At 58.2% G+C, this 20,153-nt stretch overlaps 2 protein-coding genes across 4 annotated transcripts; both read left to right on the top strand.

The window, feature by feature from the left end:
- Positions 1-416: 416 nt before the first annotated feature.
- SSTR2 (somatostatin receptor 2) lies at positions 417-3,430 on the top strand. 2 transcript variants are annotated; one of them, XM_074608139.1, is made up of 2 exons: positions 417-569; positions 1,096-3,430. In XM_074608139.1, the coding sequence occupies exon 2, from the start codon at positions 1,157-1,159 to the stop codon at positions 2,270-2,272; it is 1,116 nt and encodes a 371-aa protein (XP_074464240.1). In that variant the 5' UTR covers positions 417-569; positions 1,096-1,156; the 3' UTR covers positions 2,273-3,430. The 2 variants fall into 2 exon arrangements, with proteins under 2 accessions (XP_074464240.1, XP_074464241.1); XM_074608140.1 differs by having other exon boundaries at positions 461-569; positions 1,075-2,414.
- Positions 3,431-10,511: 7,081 nt separating this feature from the next.
- COG1 (component of oligomeric golgi complex 1) lies at positions 10,512-19,979 on the top strand. Of its 2 annotated transcripts, XM_074608138.1 has the most exons (15): positions 10,512-11,003; positions 11,105-11,349; positions 12,095-12,276; positions 12,488-12,658; positions 12,751-12,904; positions 13,733-13,943; positions 14,107-14,895; positions 15,231-15,377; positions 16,350-16,511; positions 16,819-16,946; positions 17,559-17,667; positions 18,131-18,240; positions 18,346-18,421; positions 18,806-18,845; positions 19,808-19,979. In XM_074608138.1, the coding sequence occupies exons 1-14, from the start codon at positions 10,644-10,646 to the stop codon at positions 18,821-18,823; spliced, it is 2,862 nt and encodes a 953-aa protein (XP_074464239.1). In that variant the 5' UTR covers positions 10,512-10,643; the 3' UTR covers positions 18,824-18,845; positions 19,808-19,979. The 2 variants fall into 2 exon arrangements, with proteins under 2 accessions (XP_074464239.1, XP_074464238.1); XM_074608137.1 differs by lacking the exon at positions 18,806-18,845.
- Positions 19,980-20,153: the final 174 nt, after the last annotated feature.

Here is a 20,153-nt window from a genome sequence, read left to right as displayed (position 1 = left end):
GGCAGAGCAGGCAGAGGAGGGTGGGCAGGGTGGGCAGAGAAGGTCAGGCAGAGGAGGGCAGGGAGGGGAGAGGGCAGGGTGGGCAGGGCGGGCAGGGAGAAGAGCAGGCAGTGAGGGGAGCGGGCAGGGTGGGCAGAGGAGGGTGGGCAGAGAGGGGAGAGGGCAGGGCGGGCAGGGCGGACAGGGAGGGGAGCAGGCAGGGAGGGGAGCAGGCAGGGTGGGCAGAGGGCAGAGCAGGGGGGGAGCAGGCAGGGAGGGGAGCAGGCAGGGTGGGCAGAGGGCAGAGCAGGGGGGGAGCAGGCAGGGCGGGGAGCAGGCAGGGTGGGCAGAGGGCAGAGCAGGGTGGGCAGCACGGGCAGGGCTGTCCCCGCCCCGGCCCCGCAGAGCCGCCCCGCGCGGGGCGGGGCGCAGCCGGTGCGCTGGGTCCGGTGGCGGAGCCGCGCCGGGGACGGCGGGTGCGCGGAGCCCGGCGGAGCGTAGCGGAGCCGATCCGATCGGTGCGGTGCGGAGCGGAGCGGTGCTGGCGCCTCCCCGCTGCCCGCCGGTCCGGGGCGCGGCGGCGGCAGCAGGTGAGCGGCGGGGCGGATGGATGGATGGATGGATGGATGGATGGATGGATGGACGGACGGACGGACGGACGGACCCCGGGGGGATGGATCCTGGGGGAAAACCGCGCCCCCGCCCCGAGCGATTCGCCCGCGGGAGCCTCCGGGCTCGGGGTGCCCGTCCCGGCTCGGGTGGCGGCCGGGGCGGGGGGAAGGGGCTGGCGCCCCGCCGAAAGGCGAGGGAAGGGAAGGGAAAAGGTTCCCCCCCGCGCTCGGTGCTCCGGGCGTCGGTCGCACCCAGCGGGGACTCACCGGTTGGATTTGGGGAGTGATGAGGAGTCCGGTACCGCCGGAGGCAGGAGGAGCTGTGGCGTGTCCAGGGCAGAGGCTGCTCTCGGCACCGCACGGGCTCCGGAGGCGAGACGAGGGGAAAGCCCCTCCACGGAGCATCTCTCCCACGGAGCTTGGCAGCAGGGTGGGCAAACCTCCCCAGGAATCCCTTCATTTCTATTTATCCTCTGATTTCTAGAATCTTCTCTTTCATCCCCAGAGCAAGGGAAGATGACATCTCAGCTCCTCTGAACCAGCAGTGCCCTGGGACCAGCAGAGCCATGGAGCTGGAATACGAATTGCCCAACGCAACTGCGTTCTGGTTCTCCCCGGCTTCCCCCTTCGACAACTTCTCCGTGGAGGTGCCCACCAACGTGTCGCAGAATGCCACAGGCCAGCACTTTGACCTGACCAGCAACGCCATCCTCACCTTCATCTACTTCGTGGTCTGCATCATAGGGCTGTGCGGCAACACCCTGGTGATATATGTCATCCTTCGTTATGCCAAGATGAAGACCATCACCAACATCTACATCCTCAACCTGGCCATCGCAGACGAGCTGTTCATGCTCGGTCTGCCCTTCCTGGCCATGCAGGTAGCCCTGGTACACTGGCCCTTTGGCAAAGCCATCTGCAGAATTGTCATGACCGTGGACGGCATCAACCAGTTCACCAGTATCTTCTGCTTAACCGTTATGAGCGTTGACCGGTACCTGGCTGTCGTCCATCCCATTAAATCTGCCAAGTGGAGGCGGCCCAGGACAGCCAAAATGATCAATGTAGCCGTTTGGGGCGTCTCCCTGTTGGTGATCATGCCCATCATGATTTATGCTGGGGTGCAGCATAATCATGGCAGGAGTAGCTGCACCATCATCTGGCCGGGAGAGTCGGGCGCCTGGTACACGGGCTTCATCATCTACGCCTTCATCCTGGGCTTTCTGGTGCCTCTCACCATTATCTGCCTTTGCTACTTGTTCATCATTATCAAAGTCAAGTCCTCGGGCATCAGAGTGGGCTCCTCCAAGAGGAAAAAGTCTGAGAAGAAAGTCACCAGGATGGTCTCCATCGTGGTCGCAGTCTTCATCTTCTGCTGGCTCCCCTTCTACATCTTTAACGTCTCCTCTGTCTCCGTCCTGATCGTGCCCACGCCTGTCCTCAAGGGCATGTTCGACTTTGTGGTGGTCCTCAGTTACGCCAACAGCTGTGCCAACCCCATCCTTTACGCCTTCTTGTCCGACAACTTCAAGAAGAGCTTTCAGAACGTCCTCTGCCTGGTGAAGGTCAGCGGCATGGACGAGGCGGACCGGAGTGACAGCAAGCAGGACAAATCCAGGCTCAATGAGACCACGGAAACCCAAAGGACCCTGCTCAATGGCGACCTGCAGACGAGCATCTGAGGGGACGGCAGGGTTGTCCTTCCTTTGCTCTCCTCTTCCCACTTGCTCCCAACTGGCAGTGGCATGTACGGAGTCAGGGCAGGAGAGCCAGCTTTGGGGACGGCAGTGTGCACACCGGTGGGCGGCGGGGGTCCTCAGCTGGGCTCCTCCTGAGCTGCTGGCGGGTTGGCTTTCAAGCGCTGGGAAGGAGACGGATCAAGAGGAGCTGCCTCGCCAGGAAAACAAAGAACTTGTAGCCACACAGCGCATTTCGACACCAAAGTGCCACCGCAGGCAACAGCCATCGCTGGGGCGGCTCTGCCGGCTGCCCCTCGGGGCTGGTTGGCTTTGGGTGCTCTGCCCCAAGACGGGCGCTTGCCCGCAGCCACGTGCACGCAGCGGGGTGACCTCAGGAGGAGCCGCGGCCATGGGTGTGTGCCAACATGATGTGCCACCACAGAGATGCACCGTCTTATAGCCCAGACCCGGTGGGAGCTCCCCGAGAGTGGTCCCGCAGCCACCCTCCCCGAGAGGATGAGGAATATTTGGGGTTGCATTTTGCCTGGCTTACAAGTTACTCCATCGCCTCCCCTGAAGCCTCCCTGGCTGCTGTTTGACTGCGTCGTTTGCAACAGCGGCCCTGCCCGCAGGTGGCACGCCAGGATGGAGGCCGCTGCCACCTTGGGAACAGCGCTGCCACCCCGTCAGCCCACAGCCCCTCTGGTCCCACCACACTCCTTCCCTGCCTCCTCCGGCCCCGCCGTCTCCGCTGCAGGAGAGCCCCTTCCCTCCTCCCGCCGTGACGTCACCTGCCCGCAGGTTTTTCTCCTCGGATGGAGGATTTCCCCCCTTTTCCCTCCCAAGGAGACACTGCCCCTCCTGCCACCCACGTCTGCTCACGGTCCATCCCGAGATCGCTGCTGTCCCCAGCCGTGGCACAAGCAACAACGGCACGCTTGCCCGGCACCAGTCCCTGGTGGGAAATCCTCGGAAGCGTTTAAACAGCAGAAAAACACTGGGGTTTTGGAGCATCCTGGCACGGGCTGCGGCACATCCCGCTGCTGACGGCTCCTGCAGCTTGGGTGAGCCAGGGGTTTGTCCTGCCCCGGCTCCGAGTATCGCTGGGGCTGCTGGGGAGCATCGACCGGCCGCCAGTGACACCAGCCCTGCTCCTTCCAGGCAAGTCACGCCAGAGGAAAGGGTTATGGAGAGGATGGGGGACAGGAGGTGGGGGGTGCTGGGGACTTGGCCCCAACCCTGGGTGAGCCAAAGGGACCGGGCAGAGCAGACAACAGGGTTTCCAGCACAGAAGAGCAGGGCAGCACGCACCCAGCCCCCCCCATCCCTCTCCTGCACCGCAGCACGGGAATGGGGGGACACGGGGTGCAGCGCATGGTGTGAGGGGTCTGGCATTTAGCCTCTCAAGACAATCCCGGAGCGCTCGGCTCTGCGCCTGTCCCTCTGGGGCAGTGCACAAACCCAGGGCTTCAGGAGCCCTGACCGCCCGCTCCTGCCCCGGCGCAGCCGCCCTGCTCGGCCAGCGCAGCGGGAACAGGAGGGAAAGCCCAGGGGAGAGGGAGAAGCGCCGTCTTCCTGCCAGAGCACCCCGAGCAGCTTCTGTGCCAAAGGCCAGGCTCCGCTCACAGGCTCTTGCTCCAGAGCCGAGCCGTGGGAACGCAGCGCTTTAGGTGGAGAAAACAGCCCGGTCTCGTCCACCCTCCCTTTTCCCATCCCACCCATATGTCCCCGCACCAGCCCCATCGCCGGCAGACGCCGAGCCGTCACCTCGCCCTACAAGCGATGCGGGAGGTGAGGGTGAGCGCTGCCCATGGGGTGCCACCGCCCGCTTTGGGGTGCTGCCCTGCTCAGCCCTGTACCCCCCATCGATGCTCCAAGAGCAGCAGCTCTGGGAGTTTTCCCATGGCTGTGCCTGGTCCCAGCAGCGAGGAGCATCGTCCATGTCCCTGCCTGGGGCATGACACATCAGCTGTGCCCCCCCAGCACCCCCCCAAAACGAGCTCAGTGCCAGGCTCGACGCCTGCTCCCCATCCCAGCTTTCCCAGACACCATCTCCAGCACGGCAGCACCAGCACTGGGGACACAGCGCAGGGCTCGGGAGCTTTCTGCGGGGAAAGCAGAGCGTTGTCAGCATTTATTTGCTTTTAACCACGTACTGCTCCTCCAAGGGACGCGTGTCTGTGCCAGGAGGCAGCGTGCAGGCTCAGCGCTGAGCAGGCAGCTGCCTGTCCCCTCGCTGCCTGTGCCGGGCTGCGCAGGCAGCTGCTCCCCGAGCGCATCCCTGCGCCGGCTGCATGAAGTAAAGCTGAACGCAGGCTGTGAGGCAGCGCAGGCTGCCCTGCTGATGCTGCAGGAATTAAAACACGAGCAGCATGTCACACTACAGTGAAATACGGGATGGTGACGGCCAGGCCTGGTGCAGCCGGAACCCTCTGTTAGGATAAGGCTTCGGTGTCACCACCGCTGCGATGCGTCAGCCGGGCTTTGGATATTTCATATTTGGTAGGCAGCGGAGGGGTTATGTGTGTGGAAAGCAGGAGCGGGGGGCGTTATGCCCCTGCCCATGACAGGAGACGACAACGCACCCCCCAGCACTCACCCTCGAGGGGCCAGCCCCAGACCTGCCAGCGGCTGGCATCGTCACGGTCCTGTCCCTGCAAGCCCTGCCGCCAACACCCCGACCGATGGCGGGGGGGAGCGTGGGAGGCGATGCCTATTCCCAGCCGCACGCCCATGGGAGTCTTCAGCAGGAGCTCCCAGCCGGGAGCGTCTCCTCTCTGTCCTGCTTTAATGTTGAAAATACTAAAAAGCCCGTCTTTCTGTGCCCAGGTCAGCGTTGTCCTGGTGAAACCCCCCAGGCAGTGACATTTCTGGCAGCCTGGAGCTGCGCAGGGGGGGCTGTGATCTGAAATACCCCGATCCCCCGCTTTGCACTCTCTTGGGCTGGGGATAACAGGGCTGCGGGTGAGAAGTGAGGGGTGCGGGGGGGGGGCTGCCACCGACATCCCAAAGGCCGCCAAGGTGGGATGCTGCAGGGCAGGAGCATGAGGTGGCTCCTGGGGGGGTGCCAGGGCACCCCACGGCCGCCCTGCCGCAGCTCACCCCGGGGAAAGGGCAGGAGAGCGAAACACGCTGCCTCGGAGGAGCGAGCAGGGGAGGCAGCCGCAGACGCTGCCCAACGCGCGCCGTAGAACCAGCAAAATAAAACCTTCCGCTGGTTCATTGCTGACTAATAAACAGCAGCGCTGTCGCTGCTGCGACTAACAAAGTTTTCCTGCCCAGCCACTTGATTTTAGTGGGAACTTGATCTCATATCGGATCTGTTCTGAACAGCCTCGCAGGGCTGCTGGCGGCGTGATGAGAAATCTCTCCCGGTTATTGCAGAGTGAACAGGCTGATGCTGCAAGTGCTGGAGTGGCTCCGCTGCTACTTCACACGCAGACTGTCCCCGGGCAAGTGAGATTAATTACAGCTCCCGCCCGCCCGGCTGGAGCAGCAGGAACAGATTTATCACAAATCGGAGGTGATGGGAAGCAGAGACGCGTGCCGTAGAGCTCCCCTGTATACCGGGAGCACGGATCCTCGGAGCAGGGCTGGGGCTGGACGCTTTGCTGGGGGGCTGCGCACACGGCGGTGCTGCTGTGGCTGTCACGGGTGGTGGGGCTGTCACCGGGGGTGTTTGCAGTACATCATTCTTGCAAGAGACTGCCAGCCCCCCAAAGCCCATGAGAAATCAACTCGCTGTCCCTGCCACTGGCTTCCCCCCGCCCCGTGCAGACGAGGACCCCCTGGGAAGCCGAGGGGCTGCTCCGCAGTTCTCCCGAGCCCCCGTGGGATTGACCTGAATGGAGACATCCTCTCCGTCCCCGCTCCCTCAGCCCTCGGGGGCCAGGGGGGTGATGCCTGGTGCTGTGGCTGTGGCTGAGCATCACCCCGGGTGCACTTCTGGGTGCTCACCTCGGACCAAGCCTGGCTCCTGGAGCAGTGATGGCCAATGCCCCTTGGTGCTTGATAGCCAAACCCTGCTCTGATGCGCTGGGAGAGGCTGGGTTTGGACCTGGAGCCTTCCTGTCGCATCTCTACAGCTCCTCACATCAGCACCAAAGCTGCCTTGGACTTCTTTAAAATAACAATCTCCTAATGAACTGCACTGTCACGTCTCTGGAGGGCTCCCTGACTCCGTCCTGATGGGAAGAGCCATGTCTTTGATGGAGACTCCGTGGAGACGTCCCTTCCCTCCCGGACCCGCATGAACACAGGCGGCCTCAGGGGCAGTTGTGCAGCCAGCAATTCCCAGCCAGCTCCATCCCAGGCTACGGATCCACACCTGCTTTAGAGCAGGGCTCACCTCACATCTCTGTTGGTTGTTTCAGTCCTTGCTGGGAACAAGCCGATTTCAAACCGCTCAGGGAGAGTCTCCGTCCCCTCTGCTGGGGCTGCACCAGCCACACGCCCTGCCCACGGCTGCCCAAAGCGGGAATCGCCGGCGAGGCACGAGCAAAGGGCGCAGCAGACCCCAAACTGCCCTTCCCGCTCCTAGATCTGAAACGAGAGCTGCTGCTTCCCGACCCGAGGACGCCTCTGCCCCCCCTGCCAGCCTCTCACCCATGTCTCCTGCTGGATTTCAGCCTGCTCCCCGCTTGCTCCAGGACCTGGACTGCCAAAAGCCAGGGCAGGAGGGCAGCCAGGCTCCAGCTGAGACTGGAGGGAACCAGGCTCAAGCCGTGTCCTGAGCAGAAGGAGACGAGGGATGCAAAGCCTGGGTGCCCCAGCTATCCCACCCCACTGCGCAGCCGGGAGGGTAGGGGTGGGGGATTGTACATACGTGTATATACTGGACATGCCGGCGAAGGGTTTTATTATAGTGACACTGTAGAGACGCTGCAGCCTGGGTTTTGCTGCAGCTGCTGGCACAGCCCCTCCCCGTGCACACAGAAGCCGGTCAGACCCAGCCCCTCAGGGGTCCCTTGGGTCCCCCTCGCCCTCCTTGTGTGCCGCAGGGCTGGTGGCACCGTGCGTGAGCCGGGAGGGACCGCGGAGGCTGATCCCACGTTGACAAGCGACTTCTGCAGGGCAAGAGAAGACCTTTAGTCTCCACTAAACGCAAGAGCCCTTCCCTGCCAAGCCGGGGCTGTAGCAATCTGGGGGTCGTGTCCCCCCAGCAGCAGTGCCCCACGCTGCCCACCTCCTGTACATACACTCCTCGGTATCTATAGCTGTGCTCTGTATAGTGTGCGTGGGTCTGCTGTACGACACACGCTGACTGGAACGCACTCGAGAGCGTTTCTCCGCTTTAAGTCTTGCTTTCCTCCATAGCGATTGTTTCTGGTGTCCAGGGTGGAACTGAGCCTTCCCAGGGCGAAGTCTCCCCACTACCATGGTCTGTGCCACAGGGAGGGAGTCGCGGATGGGGTGGGAGGGAAGTAAAAGAGTTTTCCTACAGTTTCTGACTCTGTGTGTGTGTGTGTGTCAGAGCCGGGTGGGAGCAGCTGGGAATAATCCAGGCTGGGATTCCTCCTCAGGAGAAGAGGAACCAGCCCTGGAGTCCCATCAAGGGATGACTGGCACTCAGTCCCTCTCCCCAAACCAGTTCTTTCCAACATCCCTGGTGGTGAGAAACACAGCCAGTTCTTCACCCCACAGGGTGGTCTCAACTTTAGAGGGTCCGTGCAGCAGGAGAGCTGCATTTGTCCAAAAACCCCTCAAGATCGCTGCCTGGTCAGCACAAACTGGGGACACTGAGGCACAGGCAAGTCTGTGCCAGCACCAACCCCTCAACTCGATGGGTCACTGAGGAAGCACGACCACAAATAGCTCTTCGATACAAGGGGTGGCACAAACTCAGTCTGAACAGCTGGATGGGTGAAGCTTCTCTTCCCGGGACGGCAACACCTCCAGGCTGGGTTTGCTGAGATCAGGGCATGGAAAGTGCCATCACTGGAGGTTTAATCTGCTGGAGAAACCAGCCCCAGGAGGGGGCTTAGAGAACAGGAACATCAGCGGGGAAACACACCGCTGTAAAGAAATTGGTTCTGGTATTAACCGCAGGCCAGCTTTGCCGTCAACAACTTCTATGCAAATAAACCCCTTCACTCCAAAACACCTACGATTTTTTCTTCTCCCCCCGCCCCCGGCAATTTGCAACACAAACAGGGATTTATGGGATTTGAATACAACCTCTACCAGCAAAGCCCCAACATCCCCCCCAAGACCACTCACTCACCAGCATCCCCGGTGGAGCTGGGTGCTCTCCTGGCCCTGGGGATCTGCCTCTCGCGGGGGTGCAGCAGCCGGGGCAGGATTTTCCTCTGGGAACAGGCGTTTGTAAGAAAGCAATTACCACGCTTGTTGCTACACTGCCTTGTAGCTGGCTGAGTCAGCATTAGGTGCTAAACAGGTACGTTGGCTCCGGGGAGTTCTGCTGGGCAGATTTATATATAACTATACGTACGCACAAGTACGTACACAGGGAGATGGCTCCAGGTTTCCAGCAGAAATATTAAGTTTTCACACGAAGGCTGAGAAGAGAAAGGCAGTAACTGCCCTGGGAAGATTTTGCAAACAAAAACCAGAACGTGCTGATTTCATTCTGCCTCCGCCGGCTAAAAATATGCGAGATGATGCAAAGTGTAGGTATTGCAAGGTGGAGCTACATATAAAAAAAAAAAAAGGAAGAGAGGGACAAGTAAAACACTATTCAGAGGAGCTGTTTTGTTTCCAGTGGGTGCATTCCAGCTGTGCCCCCCACAGACACTTTCACTCAGCATGATTTTGCCAAAGCTGAGCAAGAGGAGCACTTTTGGTTTTATTAAAAACCACACCACATGGGTCTGGCAGTGTTTTGCTGAAAGCATTTTTGGGGAAAATCTTGGTGCACACAGCAGGGGGCCTCAGCACACCCCCAGCTGCAGCCTCGCCGTACCCCTGTTTGAACAGAGCCCTCCTGTCGCGGATGAAATATTTGACACGGTTATGATTTAGCAGCAAATCAAGATTTATTAATGGTTTGAGGTGGATCAAAAGGTTGAATTTTAGCAGCACTTACTCATTAACCAATTTAAGGATTAACAAGGTGATTCAGTAGAATATGTTATAATTAAAACAGCGACTTCATTACACATTCAAGAATTACAAGATTCACACAAACTTACTACAGGGCATGCTAAATCAAAATATCTGTATGTACATATGTATAAACACAAAGCACACAAACACACCCCATTCAAGGAGTCACACACACGCAGACAGACAGGAATATTTGGATCCAGTGAAATATATAGACACCCCCACTGCTGAAGGCTAACGTGGATATTCAAACACATGGACAGGTAGAGAGGTGGATGGAAGAGGTTAAGCCTAGAGTTAACATTTCCCTTTTCTCCAGTTTAGAGTAAATACTCACAGTGCATCTGCGTTCCTCAACAGGCAATAACTGAGCCTTGAGACATTTGACTTCGCCCTGGCCCTTCGTTGGCTTTGTCAGCAGACGGTCTTTGCCCAAGCAATGTCCCCGTGCCGGGGAGGTGCTGGTCACAGTGTGCAGCGATCCAGGAGAGCTCAGAGGGTCTCAGTTAGAGTCACAATTTATAAGGTCTGAAATAACTGACTTTCATCAGCTACTTTTCCATTTCAGCCCAACTCAGACAACTAAATATTCTGCTATTTTCCATCAGTCGCACAAGCCCCAGACTTGCTAGATTTTGAAGTTCTGGTATCCCCCGCTTTGGGCCACGATGCAGGTTCAGGAGCACCAGGCTGTCCTGGGGGGACATTGCCGATGCCCTGGGGAAAGCAGGAGCCAGGGGCTGCCTGGCCACTCTGTCCCGCTGCTTTTCCCCATCCACACCTGACTTAGACTAGCCTGGTACGTGGCCCAGGAGGGGGAATCGCGCCAAGCACCGAGTGGCCCAGGATGAGGAAAAAAGCCCTGTCAGGAGAACCCGGGGCTGGCCTCTCTCGCCACTCCGCCGGCTCCGGGGCGCACAGGGCGCCCGGGCCCCGCCATCCCGCTGACTCCCTCTAGCGCTGCCGGGCGGTCCCCCCCCCAGCGCCGCCCCGCCGGAGGGGGGCTGCGGGGGCTCAGGGAGAGCCGCCCCGGGCCCCCTGCCCCGCTCCTCGGGCGCTGAGGCAGGGCCGCGGCCCGCGCCCTTAACGGCGACCAGGCCGCAACCCGCCCCCCGCAGGCTCCGGAGGGGCCTCCCGGGGTGTGTGGAGCGAGAGCGGCACCCGCAGGACGCGATAACCGCCCCGTTTCCTCGGGAAAAGGAGACGAAAAAATTTAAATAAATAAAAAATAAATCGGTGTTTTCTCCGCCCCTCCCGGGCCGCGTCGCCATGGCAACGGCGCTCGGGCGCGGCCCTGCCCTGCACAAAGATGGCGGCGCCAACCCGGAAGCGCCTTCCCCTTCCCGCCCCAACGATGGCAGCGGCTTCCACGTCGGCACCGCCCCGGTGGCGGGCGCGGGCAGCCATGGCGGCGCGGGGCGCGGAGGCCGAGGCCCAGGCCCTCTTTGAGGCGCACACGGCGGCCGAGCTGCGGGCGGTGGAGCGGCGGCTGCGGGCCGGCATCGAGCAGAAGCGGGAGGAGCTGCGGCAGATGGTGGGCGAACGCTACCGCGACCTCATCGAGGCGGCCGACACCATCGCCGAGATGCGCCTCAGCGCCGACCGCCTCCTGGGCGCCGTCCGCGGCCTGCAGCGGGGCGGCACGGCCCGGCCCGCCCCGGCGGCTCCGGTGAGGGGGGGCGAGGGACCGCGGCGGGGCGGGGGGCGGCCCCGGGACCCCCTCCATCCCCTCTTTTTCCCTCCTGACCCCCATTTTCCACCCCCCTCCAGGTTCGGCCGCCGGCCCAGGAGAGCTTCTACCGGGCAGCGGCCCAGCTGAAGCTGCTGCTGGAGGTGCCCGAGAAGGTGTGGGGGGCCGTGGAGGGCGGCCGGTACCTGCCTGCTGCCCGGCTCCACCTGCTCGGTGCCCACCTCCGCCGCCAGCTGCAGCTGGAGTCGCCGCGGGCCCGCGGCGGCCCCATCCTCGCCCGCTTCCCCATCCTGCTGCGGCAAGTGGCGGCCGCCAGCCACCTCAGGTGGGATGGCGTGGCACGGCCGGCTCCTCGGCGGGCACTGGGAGGGTGCCTTGTACTTGGGAGGGTGCCGGGACGCTTTCGCAGAATGGCTTGGAGGGTACCTTTAAAGGCCATCTAGTCCAACCCCGTGCCATGAGCAGGGACACCTTCAACTAGGCCAGGTGGTCCAGAGCCCTGTCCAACCTGACCTGGGATGTTTCCAGGGATGGGGCATCTCCCATCTCTCTGGGCAACCTGGGCCAGGGGCTCTGCACCCTCACAGTAAAACTTCCTTATATCTAGTCTAAATCTCCCCTCTTTTAGTTTAAAAGGATTATCCCTTGTCCTGTCACTCCACTCCCTGATCCAGAGTCCCTCCCCAGCTTTCCTAGAGCACCTTTAGGGACTGGAAGGTCTCCCCGGAGCCTTCTCTTCTCCAGGCTGAACCCCCCCAGCTCTCTCAGCCTGTCCTCACAGCAGAGGGGCTCCAGCCCTCCCAGCATCTCTGGGGCCTCCTCTGGCCCCACTCCAGTGGGTCCACGTCTCTCCTGTGCTGAGGCCCCAGAGCTGGAGGAGCACTGCAGGGGGGGGTTTCTCCAGAGCAGAGGGGCAGAATCCCTCCCCAGATAGTCCCGCTGTCCACCCAGATAGTCCTACTTCTGCCTGGGAAAATAACATCCTCGCTTGGTGGGTTATCACATAACCACACCTGAATATCTCGGTCAAGCACCCAGACCAGTGACTGTCTGCCTCATTCCCTTGCCAGATCCACCATCCTGCAGGAGAGCAAGTCCCTGCTGAAGAGCCAGACCGTGTCTGACCAGGCAGTGGCAGAAGCCCTGTGTGCCATCATGCTGCTGGAGGACAGCTCTCCGCGCCAGGCCCTCGCTGACTTCCTTCTGGCCAGGAAGTTGGCCATTCAGCAGCTTCTCAACCAGCCACACCACGGTCAGTATGATGGGCTGCCCTCCTTTGTAAAGTCAGGGTAACCCCTTTTGCTTCATCTCCCTCTTGCCCCACAGAAGAGTGGGTGGGTTAGTTCCACAGAGCTCACGGTGGTGGGGACACCACCATGTTGTGCCACTGCAGTGGTGTGGCTGACACTGCCGGCAGTGTTTTGCCCCAGTGGCTGCCTTGGCTGAAAGGCATTTCTCTGCAGGTGCAGGTATAAAAGCTCAGGTGTGCTCACTGATGGAGCTGCTAACTACAACCCTGTACCAGGCCCATGCTCTCTTCTACACTGTGCCTGAAGGGATGCTGCCGGATCCAGCCCTGCCCTGTGGCTTGCTTTTCTCAACCCTGGAGACCACCACAGGCCAGCACCCAGCAGGTGAGCACCCAGGGGGGCTCAGCATTAGGCCCAGGTTTGCAGGCAGGAGACCAGCCCCATGCTGGGCTGATCCCCTGCCCATATGCTTCCAGGGAGAGGAGGGGTTCTGGAGGAGGAGGTGAAGCTGAGCAGCTGGTTCAGGTACCTCCCGGAGTCTGTGGTGGAGTTCCAACCAGCCCTGCGGACCCTGGCACACCCCATCAGCCAGGACTACCTCAGAGACACGCTGCAGAAGTGGATCGCTATGTGAGTGTGACAGCATTCCCCCCCTGCAGGGCCTCTGTGCCAAGGCAGCAGTACAAAGCAAACCCAACCTCGCCTGCTTCCACAGTCACTGCAGCCGGGCTGTGCCTTCTGCCAGTTTCTTGCCCAGCGTCCCCTCTCCCCAGCCGTAAAACAGCCAGAGGCAGTACAGCACTGTCGTAACAGCCAGGCTGTAACACTCTGCTATAACAGACCCACCTGGACTGCACAAAGCTGCTTTACACTGCCATAACCACCAGCAAACAGACACAGAGTAAAAGAAAATCCCTTACCTGTCTCACACAGCTCTTGGTCCAGCACATCCTTTCTCCTCACTGCCTTTCTCAAGACTGAGTGGGGGCAGCCAGACCCCCTTTATAGAGTTGCCAGCTCCACCCCTTCCCACCTGGCAGCCCTGCCTACCCCTTAACAGCCCCTTCTCAGGCCTGTGTCGTTATCTGATGGAGCCAGCTGGTCCCTGCCATCAGCTGCAACCCACCATGGTGTGCTTGCTGGCCGTGAGATGTTTCCCCAGCAACCCTTCCCGCAGCCCTCCCCTCCCTACCTGCTGGCTTTCCTGGGGTTCATGCTCCTGGATTTGACACCCGCTGCAGCCCAGTGTTCCTGCTGGTGGGCTTGTGGCTTTCCTGGGGGGCCCCATAGTGGATCCAGGGTGGTTCCAGGTACCCTCAGCCCCACAGGTGATTCTGCAAGTAGAGCCTCTTACCGACAGGTTAAGAAGTCCCCCACCTTGATGTAGCTGATGTCCTCCCCTGCCTTCCCTGGGGCTGTGTCTGAGCAAGTCAGACTGAGGGGAAACATTGCCTTCAGGTGCAGCGACGACATCAGGGCCGGGGTCAGCAACCTGCTCGTCTACGTGAAGAGCATGAAAGGCCTCGCAGGGATTCGCGACGCGGTGTGGGAGCTGCTGACGAGTGAGTCCATAAGCCAGAACTGGGAGGCGGTGTGCCGTCGCCTTTTGGACAAGCCCACTTCCTTCTGGGAGGACCTGCTGCAGCAGCTCTTCCTGGACAGGCTACAGGTGGGCGCTCTGCCGTGACAATTCATCGTGAGCCTTGCTGTGTGCCCCCTCTTGTTGTCTCAAACAGTCCACTGGTGCCTGTTGGCAGCACTAAGTGTGTGTTTTTAAGTGCTAGGTGGCAGCAGGCACATGTAAAAGGTGCTTTTTTTTCTTCCTTTTCCAGGCACTGACCAAAGAAGGGTTTGACTCGATCTCAAGCAGCTCCAAACAGCTTCTCACCTTAGCCCTGCAAGAACTTGAAGTCAAATCCAGCACCTCTGCCCTGAGCAAGCACATCCAGTTTGAACACAACGTGGCCCTGTTCCTGTGGTCGGAGAGCTCCAGTGACCTGCCTTCCGACGCCGCGTGGGTCAGTGTGGCAAACCGCGGCCAGTTCGCCAAGAGCGGGCTGTCCATGAAGGCCCAGGCGCTCACGCCATGCGTGCAGAGCTTCTGCTCGGCTCTGGACTCAAAGCTGAAGGCCAGGTTGGACGATCTCCTGTCCTACCTCCCCACGGACTCCTCAGCCGCCAAGGAGGCTGCTCCTGTGGTGCAGCCACGCTCTGCCTTCGACCGCTACGCCGACGCTGGCACAGTGGAGGGGCTGCTTCGTGACCACTGCGTTGCCTGCATCCACCGCGTACTGGGCTGCGTACGTGAAGAGCTCCAGAGTGCCCAGAGCTTCCTGGAGGGGCAGGCAGACGCTCCCAGCAATGCCAGACTCAATGCTGTCCTCTTCATGGCGAGGCTCTGCCAGTCCCTGACCGAGCTCTGCCCTCACCTGAAGCAGTGTATCCTGGGCCAGTCGGGCAGCACGGAGACGGTGCTGAAGGAAACACGCTCCTCCAAGAAGCTGGGGAAGGGGAAAGCCCAGGGAGTCACCCCCGTGCAGGCCAAGTGGCAGGGGGTGAAGGCAGAGCTCCTGCAGCAGAGCCTGTTCGCTTACCAGATCTGGAGCTCAGCTGTCACCAAAGTAAGGAGCTGTTTCTCTTATCACAGCTGCTTCCTGCCTGGGTTTCGCTCAGTTCCCTGCGGTCAGCACTGCTGCTCCTCAGCTGACTGCTGAGAGCTCACCGTGCTGCTGCCACGCTGCTCCGTCAGCCTGCAGGGAGAGGAGCTGGCGGCAGCTCAGAGGTGGTGGCAGCTTGGAGGTGGCATCCAGTGCGATGGTCTCCAGAGGAGTCATTTTGGGAGAAGTCGGGGGGTGTGGGAGGCCAGTCTCTCCGCGGACAGGAACAGGCTGCTCGTCCTTTGGTACTCCCCGTTAGAGCTCTCTGTGACTGGGTGCTTTTGTGGTTTGTGCTCTAGAACCTGGTTCAATGCTTTACCCGCACATTGCTGCTCGACACAGCAGGCTCTGTCTTGGCCACAGCCACCAACTGGGATGAAATTGAAATTCAGGAGGAGACAGAGTCTGGAAACAGCGTAACGTCGAAGATCCGTCTGCCTGTGCAGGTAGGAGAAACGTCCTCTCGGTAAATACGGAGAAAAGCTTTGCTGGAAGGAGAAAGATGCTGTTCTCCAAATCCTCTGCTTTGTCAAATGGTGCTGACCTGCTGTGGAAGTTGCTTGGTGTTATGAGCAGAGGTCAAATGCTCTCCGATGCTCTTATTTGCCCTTTGAGATACTCTGCTCCTAAGGACAGAGGAAGGAAATTAGGTAGTTGCTGCTCTATATTCAAATGAGTAAGATTGGCCCAGATCCTGTAAAACTGTGCCAAAGGAGGACTTACATCTGGTTGATACACAGAGGCCCCCAGGAGAGAGATTTCCTGGAAATCGGATGCACTGAAGGACAGGGCCGCAACAGTGGGACTGCGCAAAGCCTAAGAACTGAGCCTTGCAGCTCTCCATAGGCGGGATGGGGGTGCAGGAATGACACCCTCAGTGACAAAGCAAGTGGCAATCGCACGGAGGGAGAGGAGGGCCAGGGCAAGAGCGAGTTCTGTGTTTGCTCTGTACGGGAGGGGCTGGACAGGGCAATAGTCTTTTGTACTGAACCCTGTAAGGTGAATTTTGTTGACTCTGAAGGCAAAAGCAGCTGGATGAGAGCTCAGGATAGCTGGGAGGCCCAGGAGAAGAGCGAGAGAGTAAATAACAAGCCCAGGCAGCGGGTGGTCAGAGTGGGGTCAGTGGTGACAGAAGCAGCACAACAAGCAATTCCGTTCTGACAACATCAGGGGAATACCTCTGGTAAAAGTACTTGTGGGTCTTTGAGGAGTGGTATAACCAAAAGTCTGGTGTGTCAGTAGATAAAAACCTGTGAGATATTTGAGCCATGCTATGGGGGCAAGTAGGTCTCAGCAGCGGAGCTTTGTGGTTGAGGAAGTAGGAAGCTCACATTACGAGAACTGAAGCAATGTTGTGCCGCTGATAAAGCCAACGTAGCTTACAGAACACAGGAAAATAACACTGTTGTCTTCAACAGCCATCCTGGTACGTCCAGTGCCTCCTCTTCAGCCTGTGCCAAGAGGTGAACCGGGTTGGTGGTCACACTCTCCCAAAAGTCACCTTGCAGGAGTTGCTGAGGACCTGCATGGCAGAAGTGCTTGCTGCCTATGAAAAGCTCGTGGAAGAGAAGCAGGAGAAGGTACGTGAGTAGGATCAGCCCTCGCTCCAGCTGGGGCGGGACGGGAGGGTCGCTGGGCACACGGTGATGCATACACTCCTGTCCCTCGGAACAGGGAAAAGCTGGAAAGGGTGAGTATATTCTTCCCCTGCCTCTCCCAAAAATGAGGCAAAAAGGGATCAGACACCAGAGTGGGTGTGCAGAATGGTTCAGTTAAGTTTGTTGTGTCTTGGTGCTGGTGTTTTTAAACATTTTCCCTGAAGCAGTCCTTTGCCAGCCCTCTCTCGGTGTGAGTGAAGAGCCCTGTTCCTGACTTTTCTATTTGCAGAAAGCAGGCACCTTCCCCATGACCCAGAACAGAGCTCTGCAGTTACTCTACGATCTGCGGTACCTGAGTATCATCTTGACAGCCAAGAGTGAGGAAGCAAAAACCAGCAGGATCAAGCATGACTCCGGGTGCGGTGCAGTTCCGTGGTTCGGGTACTCGCAGTAGTTTGTGGGGCCCTAGAATGGTTTAAAGCAGCAGCCTTCCCAGCTGCCAGGAGGATGCCTGCAGGAGCGGTGCCTTTGGGCTTCAGGGGAGAAGGGTAGTGCAGTCTCTTAAGCTCTGACATCTTCACCAATGCTAAGTTCAGCCCCAAAATATAGAAGGACAGGTGGGATTCTGCGGCTGAGAGCTCAGAGACAGCAGGCTGGTCCCCCCTGCTTGTGTACGCAGTGTGTCTGTATGGCAGCAGGGACACCATCAGAGGATGCCTCTGGGGAGAACAGTTAAGCTTCCAGGCAAGAGTTAAAACCTTGTGTATGTTTCAGTCTTGAGAACTGAGGCATCTCTCTGAGGCTTACCACGGGGAGAAGGTTCCTGTGCACCAGCAGATGGTGGAGGCTGTGTAATAGCTGGAAACCCTTTACGCAGCTGCTGTTCCGCTGAGTAACTCCCATTTGCTCAGTCACCTCCTAGGGCCAAGCCGCTCACTGTTTCAGAGGGAGCAGAGAAACTGCCCCGTTGGCACCAGCAGCCGTCGCTGGGATGTAACCCCTGACAGGACTCCTCTGCTCTGCTTGTAGGATTGAGAAAGTGACTGACTTCCTGGAGGGGCACATAGACCCCTTTGACTTAGACGTTTTCACTCCACACTTGAACAGCAACCTTAATCGCCTGGTTCAGCGAACCTCCGTAAGTTCAAGTAAAAGGAAGGGATGGATCAGGAAGCAGGGCTGCAAAACAGGTTTTGAAGGGCAGCTGGGGTGGCTTTATAAACTGCTTAATGCCTAAAGATAACCACCGGCACTCACTCAGAAACAGGAAGAGTGTTTAATGCCAGCTGAAGATAAGAGGAGCTTGCTGAGCTGGCAGCACGGCACGTAATCGCGCGTGGAGTTGGCTGAATTTTATCTAACAGGATTCACTGGAGCCTGTGCAACACTAATTGGGTTAAGTAGTGCTGAAACAGGCCTAGAACTCAACTATGGTAATAATGAGCAGCACCGATTAAAAGGAAAAGTTAGACAGGGGGAGACACTTTGTGTTGAAACTTAAAACCAATCCAAGCAGCATGCCAGTAGACTCAGCAGCAGTGTATTGCATGGTCAGCTCTGCAGCTGCCCCCAAACACACACAGCTCCTTCATGCCTTCCAGGTTCTCTTTGGCTTGCTGACCGGGACAGAGAACCAGTACACGAGCAGGAGCGGCGCGCTCAGCTCTCAGGAGCTCCACAACATCTTGCCGTTAGCTTCCAGCCAGATCAGGTAAGGTACTCGGCTCTTCTCTGCATTCTCCTGTCTCTTTGGGAAGCGGGTCTAGAACTGCTGCTTCCCTGTGACCGGCTGCATTTCTTTCTTCCATGTCTTAAGATTTGGACTTCTGCCGCTGAGTATGTCGAGCTCGCGAAAAAGCAAGTCTGCTACCAGGAGCACAGAAAGAGTTCAGGTTGGTAAAACTGAGCAGTATTAACTTTTTGCCAGGGCTTATTCTCCCACCAACACTGGAGTTTGCCGGGAAAGAAGAAAGTAGCCAAACAGTTCATACTTAACCCAATTTTTTATTTTCGATAAAATGAGGGAACCATTACGGCAACACAGCATGAGATGGTTTGGATTTCCCCTTGACCCTCAAAAAAAAAAACCCTGATGGCCCCTGTATTTCTGGGGCCCACTGCTCTGTAGTAAAACATAGGCAATAACCGCCATGAAAACGCAGTGAAGACTCGTACAGATGAGGCATTTTAAGATCAATGCATAAAAGACAATTCATTTAAAGATGGCTGCAAGAAAGGTTGAAGGATTCTAGCTAATTATTTGAACTCCTTTCCAGTGCGATGCTGACCTCTAACTCCTGACGAAGCCTGGCTTGGGTATTTAAGCCTGTGTGAAGAGTGGCTTGCTTCTCTTGCAGCAGCTCTGTGTTGTCCTGTTTCTGAGATTTATCAGTAGACAGCCGTTACGTTGCTACGTTTCCCCTAGTTTAAAACATCCGCTTAAATGGAGCTCTCTATGCTGAGGATTGAGAGACAAGGAATACCTTACTGCTACAGGAAGCAGTAATTGGTAATCTGTTTCCTTTAGCTATTATTAACCGAATAATCCACCTGTGGCGACTTCTTTTCAACTGGGACAGAAGAGTAAAGGTCTGGTATTAGCAGAGCAGAGAGTGTTACCCGAGATGCTGATGTTTACTCTGCGGCTCTTGTTCTCCATTATTCAGAAGCATTAAGGACCAGACATAGTATAAGGGCTGTTTAAAAGCCCAAAGCTTCCCGATAAAGGTATTCTTTACCTCTTACGCCTCAGCTCTGGTAGAGCGTAGAAGTGTGCAGTGACGTTTGGCTCACTCCTGCCACTCCCCTTGCCTGCTGTGGTGGCACGTGTATCTTCTGCGCTAGCCACACTTCTCAAAATCCCTGGCAGATGCTTGCTGCTTCTTTTTATGCTAAAACAGTCCAGGAGAGGTTAAAGTCCATAGATGCAGAGAGCTGTTCTTGAGTAAGGGCAACAGCTGTACTTCTGCCCTTGCTCTGAGAGCAACAGCCCCTTCCCTGCAGTTCCAAATGATTTTTATTTTGCGGGGCATTGAATGACATCTGAAAAGCTACCTGTTGCTCACAACAGCAAGGCGCTGTGCTTCTGCCACTCAGAACTGCCTCTGCCTGTCACTGACCACCAGGAGTGACACTGCTTAGGTTGCGGTTCAAGCTGCCTAGGAAGAGCTGTTCTGCTGTAGCCTACACCTCCTTGCAGATCCTCTAGATGAGGGTATGGAGTAAGTCAAAGGTACGCTGTAATAGCTACTGACGCTTTTCTTTTTAAAAACTAACAGGTCCCAGCTCCTGCACTCACAAGAGCAGAAGATGAGGCATCGCGCCCTGGCTCTTTGTTCAGGCAGCTTGTAGCCGAGGAGGAAGACACAGCTGCACCTTCTCTCTTCAAGCTGGGATGGCTTTCTGGCATGACCAAGTGATGCAATACAAAATAAACAGTTTGTCTGTGTATTCCTCTTCACTGAGATCGCGCTTTCCCGGTGGCAGGGACTGGTGACCCCTCCGCTGGTATTGTCAGAAGAGAAGTACTTTTCCATCCTCAGCCAGGTCACAGTATGCCACTCGAAGCAGGCACAGTCCAGGACTGTCCGTGCCCTCTGGCTGCTGGAACAGAGGTGTAGCTAC

Source organism: Larus michahellis, chromosome 14 (assembly GCF_964199755.1).
Source record: "Larus michahellis chromosome 14, bLarMic1.1, whole genome shotgun sequence".
Lineage (NCBI taxonomy): Eukaryota > Metazoa > Chordata > Aves > Charadriiformes > Laridae > Larus > Larus michahellis.
The sequence above is the reverse complement of the archived record's forward strand: the minus strand, read 5'-3'. Positions and strand labels throughout refer to the sequence as shown.

Bases quoted from the DNA above. Each gene is read 5' to 3' on its own strand.
- SSTR2 (XM_074608139.1), top strand. From the start codon at position 1,157: ATGGAGCTGGAATACGAATTGCCCAACGCAACTGCGTTCTGGTTCTCC.
- COG1 (XM_074608137.1), top strand. From the start codon at position 10,644: ATGGCGGCGCCAACCCGGAAGCGCCTTCCCCTTCCCGCCCCAACGATG. The intron at 14,896-15,230 runs GTAAGGAGCTGT...TTTGTGCTCTAG, and splicing joins GGAGCTCAGCTGTCACCAAA to AACCTGGTTCAATGCTTTAC. The intron at 15,378-16,349 runs GTAGGAGAAACG...TGTCTTCAACAG, and splicing joins AGATCCGTCTGCCTGTGCAG to CCATCCTGGTACGTCCAGTG.